This window comes from Pelodiscus sinensis, chromosome 20 (genome assembly GCF_052426305.1).
Source record: "Pelodiscus sinensis isolate ZL-2025 chromosome 20, ASM5242630v1, whole genome shotgun sequence".
Taxonomy (NCBI): domain Eukaryota; kingdom Metazoa; phylum Chordata; order Testudines; family Trionychidae; genus Pelodiscus; species Pelodiscus sinensis.
In genome coordinates this window covers 8,052,608-8,071,096 of record NC_143071.1, presented here as the reverse complement: position 1 = coordinate 8,071,096, position 18,489 = coordinate 8,052,608, and the positions used below count along the sequence as shown (strand labels likewise).

Genomic DNA, 18,489 nt, shown 5'->3' with positions numbered 1-18,489 from the left:
CAAGTGGTCTGATGTTCAGGCCTTTCTGCTGAGAATAAGTGGCTGATGCGACCTTGATGCATATAGTAACACTTTGAACATATTTTCCTTGGATTGGCCTTTTGAAGAGTTGGGGCGCTGCTGTAAATAAACAGACACAAGTAATAATGTATGCAACTCTGTGCACTCCTATTGGGCCTACCTATGTGAGTAAAATTACTCAGATGCGTAAGTATTTGAAGGATGAGGCCCTTATATCACGTACTCTGGGCATGGACTCTGTATGTACTGGGACAAAGCACTGTGAGTGAACCTGTTTGAGGTCTCTGGGCTGAATCATAATATATATTAAAAAACAATAAAAATCTGATTGCAGAGTTTCACCATGCCATGGAGGAAAAACACCAGTTGCCTTGTTTTGTGGGTGCAGATTGAAATTCTTCCTGCTTTTGTTTATTCATTTTTTTAACTGAACTATAGGTTCTCTGTATGAAGATGGGGACATAAAAATGTTTTCAGTTCACTAAAACTAGAGCTGAGTAGCAACTACAAAGCTCAGATTCAAAATGGGACTGGGCCTTCCTCCTAGGCCAGGGGTGTTCTTTGTGCTCTGCCCCCCTCCCATAAATATATCTGAGTAAGGGGGAAAATGGAGTTTTGTGGCACTTAGTTCTAATCCCAGCATTACCCCTAGCCTGCTGGGTCAGTTTAGGTGAGTAATTTTACGTCCCTGCACCTTAGTTTCACCAGCTGCAAAATGAGGGTAGTGATTTACTTGACTTTCCTTTATGAAGTGTGTTGAGAACTACTGATGAAAAGTACCATGCAAGAGATGTGCATGGGGGAAAGAAGGGGAATTGGATGAGGAATACAGGTTTGGGGTCCAATCCCTAATTAAAGCCTTTTGTATAAAGTATAAAAAAAAACCCCAAACCTCACCAACATTCTGTGTCTGCTTAATATTTTACATATGGGGAGAGTGGGATGGGAACACAGCTTAAGCCAGAGTTCTGTTTATAGGCCAGTTATATTACAATCAGATATTGTTTAATTAGGATGTGGCCTAAAAACAGGCCTTGGGATGATTAAAACGGGCCAATTTTCTTCAAATAGGAACAGTTTCTGGGAAAGTTTTTTTTTTTCATCCTGCAGAAAAATTTCACAATTCTACAGTCCTAAAGCTGACCAGAAAAAAAAAAAAGCCTAAATGCAAAAAGCTGTTGGTTGGCAAGCAATTGTCTAAAGGCGATTGTTCAAGCATCACTGATACCTATCTCGCTGGCGGCTGGTTACAAAGCAGAGCCTGAGAGCACAGAGGTTGGCAGGCGGATTGAGCATGGAAAGGGTTAAAAGAGGGGTTGCCTGTCCCTTTAAGGCACCGGGAGAAATGCAGGGATAATACGATTGGGGCGGCAGGATCACTTACTTCTGACGTTCCAAAGCCTGGGGGAGTTGGCTGGAGATTGTTTCTCTTTGATAAGGTCCTGGCAACTTAGTAGCAACTCCAGAGATGAAAAAAAAAATTCCCAGTCTAAAAGCTTCCATTAAAAAAAGAAGCAAAAGCATAAAAACCCTCCTTTGAACAAGCATGCGCTCGAGCTGCGTGCTAGGCGGCCCCGAGATGGTGCAAGAGGAAGACGTGTGTGAGGGTGGTGGGGGGGCTTGGAGGGGGGGGAGTAGGTGTTGCAGCAAGGCGCTTATCTCCCTTGCAGGACCGTTCTCTCGGTTCTTCACTTTGATGTGCACAGTTAAACCCACAGCTCAGTGTTTGTTGGAATAGCCCGGAGGACATTTGGTGCATGGAATGACTGCTTGAAACAGGACCTGAGTTGAAAGAAGGGGGGTGGGGGGTCAGGAGAAGGAGGCGAGGGCTCCGATCTTTTGTATTTTTTTACAAGGGGGGGGCGGTTGTTGGTAGAAGGAGAGGATCACGCTGAACTCTGTTGCTTTTACTCATACATTCCGTACACCCCCCCCCCTCCCCAGTTTCGTCCAATGCTCTCAGATGCTATTGCAAAGCCAGAGAGGAGGAGGAGGAAGAAGAAAATATAGGGGTGGGGGGGCAATCGGTGCAACATTGCGGATACTTTTGGTGGAAAAGGGCCGGGGGGCTGTTTTAAGGAGGAACGGACCGGCGGCGGTGCAGAGAAAACTACTGAGGATCAATGGTAAGTTGCAAAAGAATGTGTGTGTGATCCTAGCGCTTGCCTTCCTCCCCCACCCCCCGCTTCTCCCTCTCCGGGTCGCTTTGATGTGCTCTTCGCTGGGGCTTTGAAGTTTTAAGGAAAGCTATTTATGTGCTAGCTATGGGCAAGCAGGGCTGGGCTTGAAACCAGAGTGGGGTTTATTTTATTTTTGAATTATGTTGCAAAATCGAGATCTCGGAGTCTTTATTTTCCCTTTTTTGCAAGAGGGGAGGCTTTTATTTTATGGGCATGGGGGGCGGGAGAGAGGCAGACCTAGCAGGATGCATTTTTGTTAAAGGTGGATGTGGTGAGAATGAGATTTCTCTCCTCTTCCCCCCCCCCTTTCTCCTCCTCCATCCCCCTCCCACATCCCTCAACACCCCCTGTGAACTCCAAAGAGCGCTGCACGCTTAGTTAGGGGTCAGTTGTGGCACAGGATTCGAAGGAAGCAAGTAGCTTAGGACTCTCTCTCTCTAAGATCTCTTTCCAACCTCTCATTTCTCAGCCCGTCGCCATTTCTGGAGCAGGTTTTTTTTATTATTATTTGGCAGGATTGTCCTTTGAGGGCTTGGCGCCTCCTGGATTGTTTTTTCCCCTCTTCTTTAGTTTTTATTTTTGGAGGATCTCTCTTTTATTTTTTGGTGTTTGCTTGCAGGAGGGGTGGCTGGGTGTGTTTCTTTTTGCTCTAAGGTGGGGAGCAGAGGGTTGAGCTTGGAGGAGATGAAAACCCGGGCACGGGATGCTTGCAGCATTCAGGTACATTATAGACAAGGGGGGAGGCACTTTCTCTTCCTTTTCTGCAAACAGGGCTCGATCTTGCAAGTCTGACTGATGATAATAGGGTTGACACATTGAACTGCTTGTGTGTGAATTTCTGCTTGGGTTTGTGCAGCAGCGGCGGGGGGGGGGGTAAAACTAGGAACTGAGTTCACGTTTTCTGATTAGTTTGAGAGCCTTTCACATGCTCATTAAACCAGCTCTTTATTGGATGGAAGCAAGTTTTATTAAAACGGTAGAGAAGCTTTTAAATCTGCAACCTTACTGTTTACTTTTTTATTGATTTTTTTAAATAAAAAAATCCATAGCAAGATTTAGTGAGTTTCGCATTTACCTTCTAATGATGGAAACTTGTTCTAATAAAAAAGTCACTAGTGAGTCAGTCTTTGGAGGCAAAGGGGTGGGTGATTATTTTTCCTCTCTCTTTCAAACTTTTTAACAAGTGCATGTGCTCAACTTAACCTAATCCATGGGAGCTTTTTTTTAAAGATGTTAGTTAACTTCTGAAATGAGTCAACTGTTTTTTTTTAATGAAACATTGTAGCGATTTTTCCCCCAATTTTTTTCTTTCTGAACGTGCCGTTCCAGAACAGCATTGTGCTAGAAGGGCTTCTGGTGATCATAATCTAAATTTTTAAGGAGTGAGAGGAGAGGGGGTAAAATGGAAACCAGATGCCGAGGAAAGCACGTCTTGTTCCTGCCTTGAGTTATCTACAAAAAAGAGGCAAAATTCAGGCGGGAGGGGTGGATTTTTTGGTGTTGTGTGCGTGCGCAAAACTAGTTTCTCCTGCAGATAGTAAAACAGAGCCAAGTTTGTGTCTGATGATGCTGTCAAGGGGAGATGGTTACCTATATTTTTTTAAAGAGGGGTGTCTTCACTGGAGACAGGATTTGTGTTGTGATTATATATGCAGTGTATTCAGTGAAGGGTTAATTCTTTTTCTTTGAAATCCCCCCACCCCCAGTTAAAAGTGTGCCCAGAGTTCAGAAAAGCATATCTGATACTTTTGATTAACACTGTAGATAGCTGCGTTGCTTTTTTTTCTTTTTTTTCTTTTTTTGAATGTGAAGAGTTGAAAAGCCTGTTTACTTTTTGTCTTTGATGTTGGGTGGATCTGGTTTTGATTAGATCAATACTCTTTTCTTTTCTCTTTTTTTTTCCAGAGAGGAGGCTCAGAGGATCTCCTGCTGACTTGAGAGAGAGGCGCGCACACACACACAGGCACTCACACACACACACAGATTACTGAGGACCTTAAGGGAGGCAGAAAAACCCTACCAGAAGAATTTGTGGAGCCATGAGCAGTGCTGTGTTGCTGACTCACCTTCCGGACCCCAGTAGCAGCTTTCGGGAAGACGCCCCCCGCCCCCCTGTGCCAGGGGAAGAAGGACACACACCATGCCAACAGCCTGCATGCTCGTTTGCCATGAAAAGCCAAAGCATCAAGGCCATGTCAATTTCTTCCAACCCCAGGAGGAATGAGGATGGTCTCGGAGAGCCAGAAGGCAGTGCATCCCCAGACTCCCCTCTGGCAAGATGGACCAAATCCTTGCATTCCTTATTGGGGGACCAAGATGGTGCCCATCTTTTCCGGACCTTCCTGGAAAGAGAGAAATGTGTGGATACCTTAGACTTCTGGTTTGCCTGCAATGGCTTCAGGCAGATGGACCTTAAGGATACCAAAACTTTAAGAGTCGCCAAAGCTATATACAAAAGGTACATAGAGAACAACAGCATTGTTTCCAAGCAGCTGAAGCCTGCCACTAAGACCTATATAAGAGATAGTATCAAGAAGCAGCAGATCGATTCTATCATGTTTGATCAAGCACAGACTGAAATTCAGACGGTGATGGAGGAAAATGCTTACCAGATGTTCTTAACTTCTGATATATACCTCGAATATGTAAGGAGTGGGGGAGAGAATCCTGCTTATATGAACAGCAATGGACTGGGGAGCTTAAAAGTGGTCTGTGGCTATCTCCCAACCTTGAATGAAGAAGAAGAATGGAGCTGTGTGGACTTGAAAAACAAAATCTTGCCTTCTGTTGTTGGACTATCCAGCAAGACTTTAAGGGTTACAGCAAATGTCAGAGCTACGGAAACAGCTGAGAATGGATACAGGTAAGAAAACACACTGGAATTTAAAAAAAAAACTTTTTAAGGACTTTGAGACTATTCCACTTTGAAAGGAAGAAGTGGGCATTCAGTCTCAGATGGTTTTAAAACAGGATGCAACATACGCCAAAAAAAAAAAAAAAAGTTTTTAAAATGGTCTAATTGGTTAGGCATCTATTGGTGGAATCAACATAGATGCTTATCTCTACTTTAAATATTCAGGTATTTATTTTGTTTTTTTTTATTGCTCTTTTCTGTAGAGAAGAAAAAGCACTAGCTTGTGCTGTCAAAGCTTATTGGCTCTTCCAGTTCTTCTACAACAAACACTTCATAGCAAATGTATCTTTGGACACTTATGGCAGCAACCTGCAAACATTTTATATGTAACTGTAAAGAGCCTCCAGATAGGCATATGAATAATGAACTAACGTTTCACCCATTTCGCCACTAACCGGTGCTTAAGTGGATTGGTTCCATGGGATGCAATTGTGTAGTGATGGAGCAGGAAATGTATGCACTGACTGCATAGTAAGACACACACAAAGTTTGTATGTGTACTACAGTCTTCATGTTCATTATTGGTATCATGCAAAAGCCATTCCAGATGGCTTTGAGTCAATATACATAAGAGCAGAAGAACATAGGAGCAAGTACTTGGGGCTATGGTAGCCATTCCAGGTGCAGTGTTATAGTAGGTCTGGTGTTCTCTTGAAGGCTGTGTGCTTGAAGTTAAACTTACTAAAGGCTGGATCTGTGTCTTAATACCAAGTGTAGAGTGTGTAGTATCTGTTATGCACACCAGAGGCAAAGTCTTAATTAGGTACTTAGGCAGATACATTTCTGTGATCCCAAGTCCCTGTTTTTTGCTGTATGCTTTCTTGAAAAGGTGGGGGAGGGGAACAAGTAGCCCCTTATAGAGTGACCATGATCATAGTCCAACTGATGGGCAAAATAGTCTTCTGAAAACTTACTTTTCTTCCCACATCCCTTCTCCCCCACCTTTTCCATTAAAGTGATGTGCTTTCCCTTGCATACTCTGTCTGCTAGCCCAGATGCACAAGGAGTTTGTTTTTCACTGTGGAAACGGGTTGACATCTGGTTTACAGGAATTTTGAGAGCCTTTTCTGTGATTCATGGACATTAAAGGGCTTCCGGCTTCTAATTCAGAGGTATTCTGCCTCTGAGAGGAAGGTGGCTGTAGGGCACCTCTGTGTTCCTTCCCTGACCTTCAGAGAGGCTGCAGCAGTGTGGCCTTTCCTGGTGCTGTGGTGTGCAAAGTGGATCCAGGGACTGTGGGATTAATTCAGTGTAAATCTGGAGTGACTCCTCCTTGACATCTATGGAGTAACACAATCTTATATTGGTGTAATTGAGAGCAGTATTTGGCTCTTGGTCTCTTTGCTCAAAAAGCTGGTCTCGAAGAGGGGGCTGTCCAGCTCCTCCATTCAGGGGAGTTGGCAGGTCTCAAGTCCTACCAGTAGCCTGTTTGTGGGGAGTGCTGTGAACCTCCTCCCCTTGCATGAGCATCATGGCTCCACATCTACTGGTTCTCCAGGATTGAACCCTGCTGCTTGTCCCTCAGCTGTGATGTTCTCTATCTTTTGGTCTCTTGGAATTCATTGCCTCGTTGGGAGTGGATTTAACATTGTATTGCTTCTGGCTCAAGAGAATTTTTTTTCATAAATCATAACCATGACCAGTGTTGTCTTCCTGGCTAGGAATACTGATGGCCCTTGTTCCTTGAGATTGCAGCTCTGTTGAGTGGAGTGTATTTTTTTTATTTTTACTCTTTTCTACTTAGATGTCAAATCTGCCCCCAGGAGGTGAGGCAGTGCTGTTTGCTTTGATCACCTTCTCTTGCATGTCCAATAGCTTTTGAATCACGATCTCTTGACTCCATGGAGAATGCAGAGATGGGAGGTCAAGCAGAGAGTCTTCTCCATCCAAAAGCCAGGAAACTGTGTTTTCCCTCCTCCTCTAAGTTGTAGTTGTTCAAAGGTGTGTGTGGTGGGGCAGGGGGAGGAGGGGAGGCTGCGCGCGCACACACACACACACACTGGTGGCTGAGGAGTGCGTGGAGTGGATGAGTTGTCTCATCACAATTCACTACTCACTGCATTTAGGATTGGACTTGGAGCTTGATAAAGAAGAGCCTTCATTGGCTGCTGGCCAAACCACACCTCCTGGTGTGCATGTGTCACACACATTCAGAAATGCTGTGTGTTCACAGCAGTTCAGGTTTTCAAAGCAGTCTGTATCTTAGCTACCTACATCTGCCACCGTCTCCTAATGCATTTCAATTGAATCCTATTTTTGTCTTACCTAGCTATACTGAAAAGTTTGAAAAATGGAATTTGGGGTGTATTAAGTATTGGCACCTGATGGATATATATATATATTGAGCTTGTTTCAGATTTCCCTCCTCCTTAGAAACACTACTTTTTTTTTAGATGTATGAAATGTGTATCTACTGGCTTTTGCTAGTGGCCCTCAAGCCACTGAATTTATGTTGGACCTAGGAATGTGAGAGAGAATCCGCCCAATTATTTTATTTATATTTGGTTCTGAATTCATCATGTATGTGTTTTTGTGTGCATGGAGCTGTTCTCCTGCCTTTAGAATGCTGCCTTTCTATATAATATATTGTTATTCAATCCAAGGTGGACTCATCTGCCTCCCATTAAGTTCTCTGTTCTAACATCAGTGAGATTGGCCTTGCTTTATAAGTTGGGGCTAGCAGATGGCTCTCTACTGGCTCAAAGTGTGCTTCCTGTCCTTTGAAAGAGGCTGATGGAGCTCATTTTGTGTGAAGTTATTGAAGCCAAGTTTGGCTTCAATTATCAAAGTAAATGATGCCATTGTAAAGCTATGCTTGAAGCAGAGTTCCACAGTTAGAGCATGGAAGCTGTGATTAACATAGTTTTGCTAAAATATATATTTTAGGGGTTTTTTTTTACCCCTGATTGTCCGGTGACGGTTGTGTCAGTAAAATATTTAGTAAGATTCAGTCTTGTCTTGAAAAACACTGCTTGAGGATTTCTTTCTCAGTGTATCAGTCAGTCTGTGGTTTTAACTACCAGACTGCTTTTTATTTCAGGGTTGACTGTGTGCACGTGCTGACCAAACATGCTTTTACATGGCATAGTTGTAACAGGGGGTCCAGAAAAGGGCCCCATTAATTCTAGTTGCATTGTAATCCCATTGTGACTTTTCCCCCCCATTGCCTAGCATAATGTATAGAGCACTACATAATGTGTGTCATCTCATCAAGATAAGAATAGTCTGAGAAACATCACACTGCCTCTGACGCTCAGCTCTGGAGCAACTGCTACCTGACAGCTGAAAACACTTTGCATATTGAGTTTGAAGATTTTTGTGTGTGCAGAATCTGCATCAGAGACCTCCAGTTTCCATAGGAATTTAAAATCCTTCAAGGCAACTTGATGCATCTGGGTGTAATTACTGTAGTGTGGTCAAGTTTTTAAAAAGTTGATCGTGTAAAAACCCCAGCCCTAATCAGTTTTCTTAAAGAATGTGGGAATTTCTGGATGGAGCTATTCTGAAACTTTTTCTGCCCTCTTTTAAAGTAAGATGATTAAAGATAAAGTAAAAAGTGTATGTGTGTGTTTTAAATTAAACCAAGTTCTGAAAGTGATGTTAATTATGCTGAACCACTGTTGAAATTGTATCTTTGGGATAGAGAGGGTCAGTTTTGGAGTACTCACAATACTTTGTTGGTATAGGGTAGGTTAAAAGCTGAATTTAGAGAGATGACACACACACTCTGAGCCATCTTTCTATAAAGTGATTAGATAGCACCACTGATTTTTTTTTTAAAAATAAGGTTGCAGTGTAAACTGTCAAATGATTAATTGCTTCTGTATTAGCATGATTAAATGGCAACACGGAACATGAAATAAAAGGAAGGTACTTAAGACTCACTTAAAAGCAGGATTGCTTAGTACATATGGTGAGCATCTTGAAACCAAATACTTTACAATAATAACCCTAATGGGTCTGGGTTTTGTGGAAGCAAGACATTAAACAGCTTCAAGTAGAGTGATAAAAAGTAGAGGCTTCAGCCTTTCTGTTTGCTACCAAAAACTAACACTGGCCTAAAGTATGTCAGTGGTACCTTATAAGCAAACTTATATTATCAGGAGAGCAGTATTTATTTTAAAAGGACACTTTTTTTCTTCTTCTTTGTGATAGGAAAACTTGACTTTCATCGGCATGTGGAATGAATTTATCTTTAAGACTTGCCTTCTTTCCTGTGGCATTCCTGACTATCTTCTATTTTTTTAACGTAAAAAAAAAAGTCTTGATCTTCCCATTGAAATGACTTTGCATGCTTTGGAAAAGAATGTAATCCCAGCTGGGCCTAAATACCTGACTCTGTGCAGCAAGGCCTCCTGCAAAGCTCCACTCTGAACCGGGGGCCTACAACTTCAGTCATGCTGTTTGCAGTAGGGCTCTCTTAGCATAGGGGCCAATCCTCCTCCTTCCCCCACCCCCTTTGCTTAAGCCTTTGCAAAGGCTCATGTTTTCCCCTTGCTAGTGAAACAGAGGAATGCAACACAGCAGGGGAGTAGGGGGAACTTGTGTGTGAGAGAAGTGAGTTAAGACCACTGAAGAGGTCGAAAGTGGGTAACAGGGGCAAATGAAACAAAGGGACTAGAGATACTAGCGGGAGGGGAAGTGCTGCTTTCCATTAAGACAGCTGTGCTGCTCACTTAAATCAAGCTGGCCTCCTCCAATCCCAGAAGCGGTGGTGTGGGGGTGGGGAGTTTGAAAGCCCATTTTAAAACCTGTGGAGCATGTGATCCTGTTCCCGAGGCCCCAAGTGCAGTGTAAGTGACCCTAATTATTAAAATCAGCAGACCTTATCAGATAATGAGGTTCTGCTTTGATACACAAACTCAAAAGCGGAACAGCCAAGACCTGCATTTATGTATAAACAAATATATATCTGGAAAAAAACTCACTTTAAAACCCCTTGGCACAGACTATTTCCCACAGATTGAAAGACTTGTAAATGAATTTTAAACTCTTAAAACTTGGAATTGGTTGGGTTGAAACATTCTCCACCGGCTAGGGGGTGAGGGTACCTGGGGGGCCTTTACCTGGCTCTGTAATGCAGATCAAACTTTTCAGAAGTGTCTGATAATTCTTGATTTCTCCACTCTGGGATACCCAGTTTGACACCCCTAAGGCTTTTCATCCATCCCTCTCTCCTGGTGCATGGATCTTAATTGGCACTGAGTGTTCAGAACTGCTCTAAAATACAGTCCTTGGCACCTCCAAGGTGTTCCCAAAATGACGGGCACTGAAAGTTAGAGTGCTCCTGAAAGTTGGCATTTTAGTTTCCCTCTTTGTAAAGAGGACACCAAGGCACTCACCTTTGTAAGAGCCATTTGAGATCCTATTGTTAAGCTGGCTTGTATAAATGCATATTATTTATTAGTACTGTAATTCTAAAGCTGGTCAGATGTCAGTGGTTGTGGTCAGTTATCTCTGATGCCTGAAAGGAGAGGCAGTACATTTTTCAAATGCACCAAAGTCCTATTTTCAGAAGAGACTTACGCATGTAGTAGCTTTGGTCCTAATGACTTTCAGTGCCCTGGGGGTCAGATTTTTAATATTTAGGTGCTTGTGATCTCAGAAGCATGCTTTTGAACATGTCAGTAGGTGCCTATTTGTATCTTCAGGCACCTAAATACCTTTAAAAATCAGGACTCGAGTCATTTTTGAAAATGAGATGTTGGGTATGTAAAGTCCTACAGGATGGCTGAGGCTGGCATGGGTCAGCTGACTAGGGCTTTGGAGCTAAGAACATGCAGTGTAGAGACAGAGCGTGGACCTGAGTGACTAACTCTATTTTTATCTCTCCCACCAAAGTACCACTCCGTGGCTCTGAGAACTTAGTGCCTGAGCTTTGTACAGTGGTGTAGACCTACACTTGAGAAACCCAAATCCCTTAGGTGTGCTGAAAAACTTAGGTTAACAGTACGCAGCCGCTAGCTTGCTGATGTTAGTGTTTGTGTGGTTGGTGACTGGGTAGTTCTGGACCAGCCTAAATTCATGTTAGCTGTCAAGATAAACTTCTTGTGGGCGGCAAGAGCTTAAGCATTCTGAGAGCGTGATGGATGCAAAACAGTAGATGAATAGTTTTAAAGCCATTCTTTGTGTCTTATGTGCACACTTACAGGAGTATGACACTAATGTTCTGTCCTTTTTTTTTTTTCCAGATGTAAAAATAACTCGACCCCTATTTTGCTTGTCCTTAGGTCATTCAAGAGGAGTGATCCTATTAATCCATACCATGTGAATTCTGGCTATGTTTTTGCCCCAGCAACTAGCGCAAATGATAGCGAAATATCTAGCGATGCGCTGACCGATGATTCCATGTCAATGACGGACAGCAGCGTGTAAGTATTCCTCTTTAGCGAGGTCCTTTGGAGTTTGCTTCTTGAAAACTAACTCTGCTGATGTCCCACAATGACTTGCAAGGAGGGATAGTTCTATACTCTTAATGTTGCTTCCACTTCCCATTGGACATGAGGCCTGCGGGAACTGAAATCCTAAGACACTAAGAGGAGTCTTCAGCCATCCAGAAGTATTGCTGATGGCTCTCCTATCTACTCATTTGACACAGTCTATTGGCTGTAGTAACCGTGATGGGTGGCTCATCCCTTTTGGTTTGTTATTGGTTTTGCTTCTTTTCACCAGTTCTCATTTTAATCTCTAAGGGTCTGTCTGCACAGCACCTGTTGCTCAAAATAAGTTACTCAACTTGAGCTATGCAAATTGTGTAGTGTACTTTGAGTCCATTTTGAAATAGCTTATTTTGTCATTTTGAAATAACCCGCTATTCTGAAATGTCGTTTACTCCTTGTGGAACGAGGTTTACAGAGATATTGGAATAGCGAGCCCGTTATATTTTGAAATAATGGGCATGCTGTTAAGATGCGGGTTAGCTATTTTGGGATACCCAACTTCCCAGGAATGGAGCAGGCTCTGGCATTAGGAAGGCAAGACAAGGGATGCCCTGAAGGTCAGTTCTGGAGTAGCCTAGTGGATAGGGCATTTGCCTTGGGAGTGCAGAGCGGTGGGTTTGAGTCCCATCTCCCCTCCCCCTGTGCCAACACCAGTTTTCCCTCTGGTATCCTGAAATAGCATCACAGTGTAGACATAGCCTAACTGGGCAAGCAAACAGGTTCTCCCATATGCTGAAAAAATAGAAACACTGCTACTAACACATAGAATGTATTTGTATTTCATCACACCTTTTGTTTGAAAGCCAAGCATCCTTTAGGGTGTAAGCATCATAACACCCCCCACACACACCCCAAAAAACTTTCTACATTAATTGCTTTCTGTCACTGGGATTCACCAATAATGTCAGAATCCACACCAACAGGGTTACTGACCTGCAGGGACAATAGCTGCACATTACGATCCTTCAGAGAATTGTTTGAAATGAGCTGTCTGGATTAAAATGTCAAGAGTCTTAGGAGCCTGTGGAGGAGAGGAAGGATGGGCCAATGGTTAAAGACCAAGCTTGAGTATCATGAGATCTGGGCTCTGACACAATTTGCTGGATAGCCTTGGGCAAGTTGCTGATCCTCTAAAATGGGGGTACTTGTCTTTCCTCATGGAGGTGTAGTGAGACTTAATTCATTAGTAGCTATAAAGCACCTCCAGGGCCTCTGATGACAGGCAGTGTATTTAAGTGCAGGTCACACCAACGAAACAGACCACGTTTTCTGGAAAAGATGTGTGTTTGCTAAATAAAATGGTGTATTCAGCACATTCATCTCATGAATGCCACTCCTTCAGTGTCTCTGTTGGAGGTGTATACTGTATATTTTTTTTTCCCCAAAGACCCGCTTGCTGGCTTTTTAAAGTCCTCCGTCTGCTTCATAATTATGTGCTCACACTTTAATGGAAAACAGAGTGGGGGGGTGGGTTTTTTTATAACAACAAAATCCTAGCTCCACAAACAAGTGCATTTTTTTTTTAAATGCACATGTGTGTTTTGAACTGATATTCTGGAAAACATAGCTTGTTGTCCCACCGGGTTCTCTTATTGAACAATATTGGCATTAAATAAAAGAGCTGAATCATAGGGTGACTTCTTTATTCTTACTGGCTCTGGTTGTATGTGATCATGTGTCAACAGAGCATTCATTGGGTTAGTCATTTCTGGACCAATGTACGGTCACTTGGGATTCACAGGGCTAGGATTATACCCTCTCTTCACAGCAATGCCAATTGTAGGCCTTATACAGATGAGAGCACTGAGTGAGAAATAAAGTGCATGGTGGATGAAAGGCTTAACTGAATCGCTTTCAGCCTATTGTTAGTCTAGGGGAGCTTAGAGGGGATAAGAGGGTAGCAGGCTGCTTTGAAATTTACTTGAACAAGTGAATAGGAGCTCCCCATAAAGCAGTGCATGAAAGGAGCTTGGCTGTTTTTTCCTGCCATAACAATAGTGAGTGCAGACTGTGAGGAGCTTGGGGAAGCTTGGCTCATTAAACTGCTGGGAGCTTCAAGTTTTTTTGGGGGCCGGGGGGAGAGCAATGAGAGAGGAGGGGGCATGTGTGTATTTCAATAGAATGCAGAAGGTTTACATGGGTGTTAAGAGACAAACCTAGGAGAGAGAGTTCCTGTTACAAACGGAGCCAGTCCCCGAACTATTGAGTGCTGGTTTCTCTCTCTAGCCACACTTAGTCTGTGGGGGTGGGAATGGCCTGACTCCTGGGAGTAATGAGGGGAAGGGAGTGTAGGGGGTATTTTGTTTTTCTCTCTAGAATGTTTGTGCGTGCACACGTATGCACAGGGAGGTAGACTAGCTAACATACACAATTAGCACAGGCCTGATGTAAGTAAAACTGCCTCTCCAGAAACCTCAGCAGCTATTGCCAATATTGTCATGGAACCTGCATACAACTTCTGGGACTGGTTTTCTTCTCTTCCCTGGATTGGGTAGAAAATGGACTTTGCTAGAGAATCTGAAGTCTTTCTAAAACGTTTTGCTGAGCGCAGTCTCGCCATTGTCACGAGCAAGTCATGGTGTCTGTCTTGCTGCAAGTATGTAGCTCTCCCTCTTTAAAACAAGACTAACTTTTTACTATTAAATCAGTGTAAATGGAAATCAGCTTCTAATGGAGTTACTCCCTATTTATACAAATGTAAACTGAAGAGCAGAATATGTCCCATTAAACTCCATGTCAGTCATACCAGCAAAGTGAGCTATGATTTAAAAAAAAAAAAATCTTCTACTGAATTGTAACTGTAGGTAAAATTGCCAAACAATACATACTTCGTGGTTTTAGTTTAAACGTCTCCTTGACATTTAAAAAACATTAATTTTGTAATAGTCACAAAGCATCATGCAAATTTCTCTCTCTTGATTGGGGGAGGGAGAAGAGGAAAGGGGATTTTTTTTATTTGCTTATATCTTATTTATGGATTTACTTTGGACACAGGGGAATGCTGCTGAGCGAACTTCAAATATTACCTTATCTTACAAACCAGGCTTTTGATGTTGGCAAGATCAGAGGCTTGTTTCAGAGCCATTGCCAAATGAAGATGGGAGTGAATGCATATGCGCATGAGTCTGATATTTCAAAGCAGCAGTAAAACTACATTCAGGTTAGGTCAGGCACATCTGAGTCAAAAGGCTAAGATAATTGGCTCAGTTTAAATGGCAGCTGACTGGAAAGAAGATTTCAAACTAGTGTTTCCCCCAGAAAGAGATTGGCTTTCCACCAGGCTGGTTAGCTGAAATGTTTATAATTAAACTATACTATTTAGTGCCTAAACTCTGTAGCTCTTCAGCCCACAGCTTTTAGTAGCCAAGAAATGTGAGTGCAAATGTTTACTGCTGGAGAAAGAGAAGAAGGTTATGTTGAAATGGCCTATTTGAGGAACTCTGTTTAAAAAAACAAAACAAAACACCCCCTCCTCGCTCCAAATAGTAATCTTCTGCTATGCACTATAACATCTGGCAGAGCCTAGCCCTTTAAAATAAAAGGCACTTTCTAGTTGTCATTGTGGCCTATACACATTTCAGCTTCAGATTTTTCTGTAATATCTTTTTCTTATTGCACCCGAGCAGGCTGTAAACTCCCCACACCAGCTGCATGTCTTGCCTGTAATAAGTGATTGCCCATTCTTGTTTCCCCCCTAAACCTGGCATCATCCTGGTGCCTCATTTTATGTAGAAGACCTACATTTAAAAAGCAGACATCAAACCAACTATAAAATTGTCTCTCTTCTGTCTTTACAAGTCCTGACTCTTTCCAGGCTACTAAGTTCCCAGCTGAATGAAATGTCTTTCCTTTCCTAAAAACTGTATCTTGCCCCCCTTGTTACTAGCTGCAAAATTCTCCTGATGAAGCGAGCAAGAAGCTGATCCTGACTCCTGTGTAAATGCATTGAAGAGAGGTCAGAATTGGGCCCCCTTCTTCTTCCTGGCTCATTATGCTATCCTCTTTTCCGTACCTTTTCTGCAGTCATCCATGCCATATGCGCCCCACACCCTATCCCTTTGCTGCCTTCCACCTGCAGGCCCCTCGTTGTGGCTGTGAAATGAGCCTGACCATGGCTAGAGAGATGTTTGTATATTTGTTTCCAAGCCAGCGTCCTCAGTTGTCTGCCCTGAAAGAACACCTGCACCACACTTGGGCTACATCTACACTGCAGATTTTGCACAAAAACTCGTGGATCATCCACACAATAAGTGCGTTTTTGCTCAAGAAAAAGTATAGTAGATCGTCAGAAGACAGGGCTTTTTGCACAAGAGTTATTCCTCTTTCTGCGAGGAATAAGCCAAAAGACGTGTGTGGTCAGACAACTTTCTTGCATAAGAAACCCCTATTGGAAAAAAGCACAGGTGTGCTGATGGCCATTGTGTGACTGGCCATCTGAGCTTTCTTGTGCAAGAGCGTCCATGGCAGCATAGATGCGTTCTTGCGTAAGAACTTTTTGCGGAAGATCTGTTCTTGCGCAAGAAGCCTGCAGTGTAGACATAGCCTAGAAAAGCCCTGGTTGCTTACTGGCTGAAAATGGTGCTGGCTTGAAATTCTTATGACAGGAAGGTAAAGTTTAAACCAACACAAACTGGGCAAGTCTAAATGGAGCTGGAAATTCTGTCTGGCTACGTCTACATTGGCGGCTTCTTGCTCAAGAACTTGCCGGGTGTCTACACTGCACGCGCATTCTTGCGCACGTAAATTTACAGTACAGCGTCGGAAAATAGGGCTTCTTCTGGAGGAGTTATTCCTCTCCCCATGAGGAATACTCTCTCTTGCGCAAGAGGGCTGTGTAGACAGGCAACATGAATTTCTTACGCAAGAAACCCCTATGGCTAAAATGGCAATCAGAGCTATCTTGCGCAAGAGAGCGTCCACACTGCCATAGACGCTCTTGCGCAAAAGCACATGCCAGTGTAGACGTGCTCTTCTGGAAGACTTTTTGTGCAAGAACTCTTCTGCAAAACAGTCCGTGTGCAAGAAACTGCCAGTGTAGACGTAGCCTTAGTTTTTTGCGGAAGAGGAGATGCAAAAGGAGTACTCGTTTACAAATCTCACCCTCTCATTTGCATATTCTCTTCCAGTCCTTTTTGCGCCAAAAAGCCCTATGTAGATGGGGTAATTTTTTGGAAAAAATCCCCTTTTGCGCAAGATCCTATAAACCTAATTTTTTGAGGAATAAGGGATCTTGCGCAAAAGTTTTTTTCCCAAAAAAATGGCCGTTTACACAGCAGCTTTTTTCACAAAAACCTCTTCCGCAAAAAGGATCAGAGGAGAATATGCAAATGAGAGGATGAGATTTGCAAATGAATGCTCCATTTGCATTTCCTCTTTTGCAAAAAACAAATAGTATAGATGGAGCCTGGGTGTTTGGAGGGATCCGTGGTACATGAAGAGGACTGGTATTGGAGCTGTCCATCTAGCCCGGTGGTGTCCCAACATACTAGCCACATGTGACTACTTGGTCGGTTGTGTGTGGCTAGTTCACCATAGCAGTAGCCACTATAGTGACGACTATTTCAGAACTGGTTGGCCACCATGGATTTAGTCCTTACCACAGAGTGCAGTGGCCGAGATGAGCAAGATTGGAGTCAGCGGTTCATGTGGTGTATTTCTGCTGACTTGGAGGGGAGGAATACTATAGACAGGGCTTCTGTTCCCTCCCTCAGCTATCGCCTCTCAGCCATTGGAGCTCTGAACTTCAGGGATATTGCAGGACAGGCTGCATTTGGGCTAATGTTTGTGCAGCCTTGTGTGTTATTTAGTTGTAGCCAAAGCAGGTTGATATTTGACTAAGCATGTGAAGGACTAGTTGACTATCCAATAAGCATTTGCCTATCGGATAGTCTGTTGACTGGTTGATTCCCCCCCCCCCCCCCCCCCCCCCCGCTGCAGCCTCTAGCAGATAGGCAGCAAAGAGGGGGGGAAGGGTTACTTCAAAGCGGCAGCACCGCAAAGCTGAGCTGGAGATCAGCTGTGCGGTGGCTGCCCCTTTGAAACGCCACCTCCATGTTTCACTCCCCAGCTGATCTTGGGCTCCATACAGCATTTCCCCAGAACCCGGGGTTAACTGGGGAGTCCCCCGCTGACCCCAGGCTCCATGGCTTTGAAATGTACAAGAGCCCCCACTAGGGACTCTTGTACTTTTCAAAGGAGGAATGCGGAAGTGCTTATCGACTAGTCCAGTAGTTGATGGAAATTCCATCGACTACTCGACTAGTCAGTTAACCGCAATTTAACATACTTATATTTGACATGCTGCTTAAAGGTGGAGTTTCTGACAAATAGATAAAGGCAGATAGTTTTACGCTGGTTGGAAGAGATTCAGGGCTCTTTAATTTCTCTGTACGGAAAGTCTTATTTAAAATACCCTTGCCTCGGATAACCCTCAAAGACAAAGAAAATACCTCTTCCCGATCCTCATGAATGAGCATTGACCTGGCTCTTAATTTTCTCCCATCCTTGCCTCCTCTGGCACCTCCACTCCTATTGCTGCTTTTACAACCTCTGCTTTTGCTGGCATGGCCGCAACGCCAAGTTCAATAGATATTCTCATACTGTTATTGCTCCGTCTTTCATCAGGAGCATAAACGTTTAGTGCTCGTGATAAGGGCTGATAACGTCGGCCGTGTACGGAATTGTGTAGACAGATGCCAGGCATGATTCTCCAGAGGGTGTTCTCATAGGGGGCTCCGTGCCTGAGTTGCTGCTCTGAGGCAGAATGGAGGGCAGATTTTTCATTAGGAACCAACCCAAGCACCTCAAACTCGCTTGTGACCAGGGCAGCGACAGACTTTGACGGGTGCCGGGAAAGGGGAGGGGCTTGACTCTGTGCCCTCTGGATTGGGCCTCTGACAGAAGGGGTGGGGCTGTGGTCTAGTCTCCCCCACCC

The 18,489-nt window shown here is 43.6% G+C and overlaps 1 protein-coding gene across 7 annotated transcripts in view; it reads left to right on the top strand.

The window, feature by feature from the left end:
* Window positions 1-1,731: 1,731 nt before the first annotated feature.
* The window catches only part of AXIN2 (axin 2), a 31,659-nt gene continuing 14,901 nt past the window's right edge, over window positions 1,732-18,489 (top strand). For 2 of the 7 annotated variants that reach the window (XM_014569328.4, XM_014569320.4), the window contains exons 1-3: window positions 2,541-2,921; window positions 4,107-5,064; window positions 11,307-11,486. In XM_014569328.4, coding sequence (XP_014424814.3) covers window positions 4,241-5,064; window positions 11,307-11,486 — 1,004 coding nt within the window. In that variant the 5' untranslated portion in view covers window positions 2,541-2,921; window positions 4,107-4,240. Of the gene's footprint in view, window positions 2,148-2,540; window positions 2,922-4,106; window positions 5,065-11,306; window positions 11,487-18,489 lie in introns of those variants that run through there. The other 5 variants (XM_014569324.4, XM_014569333.4, XM_006110565.5 and 2 more) reach the window with 5 other exon arrangements.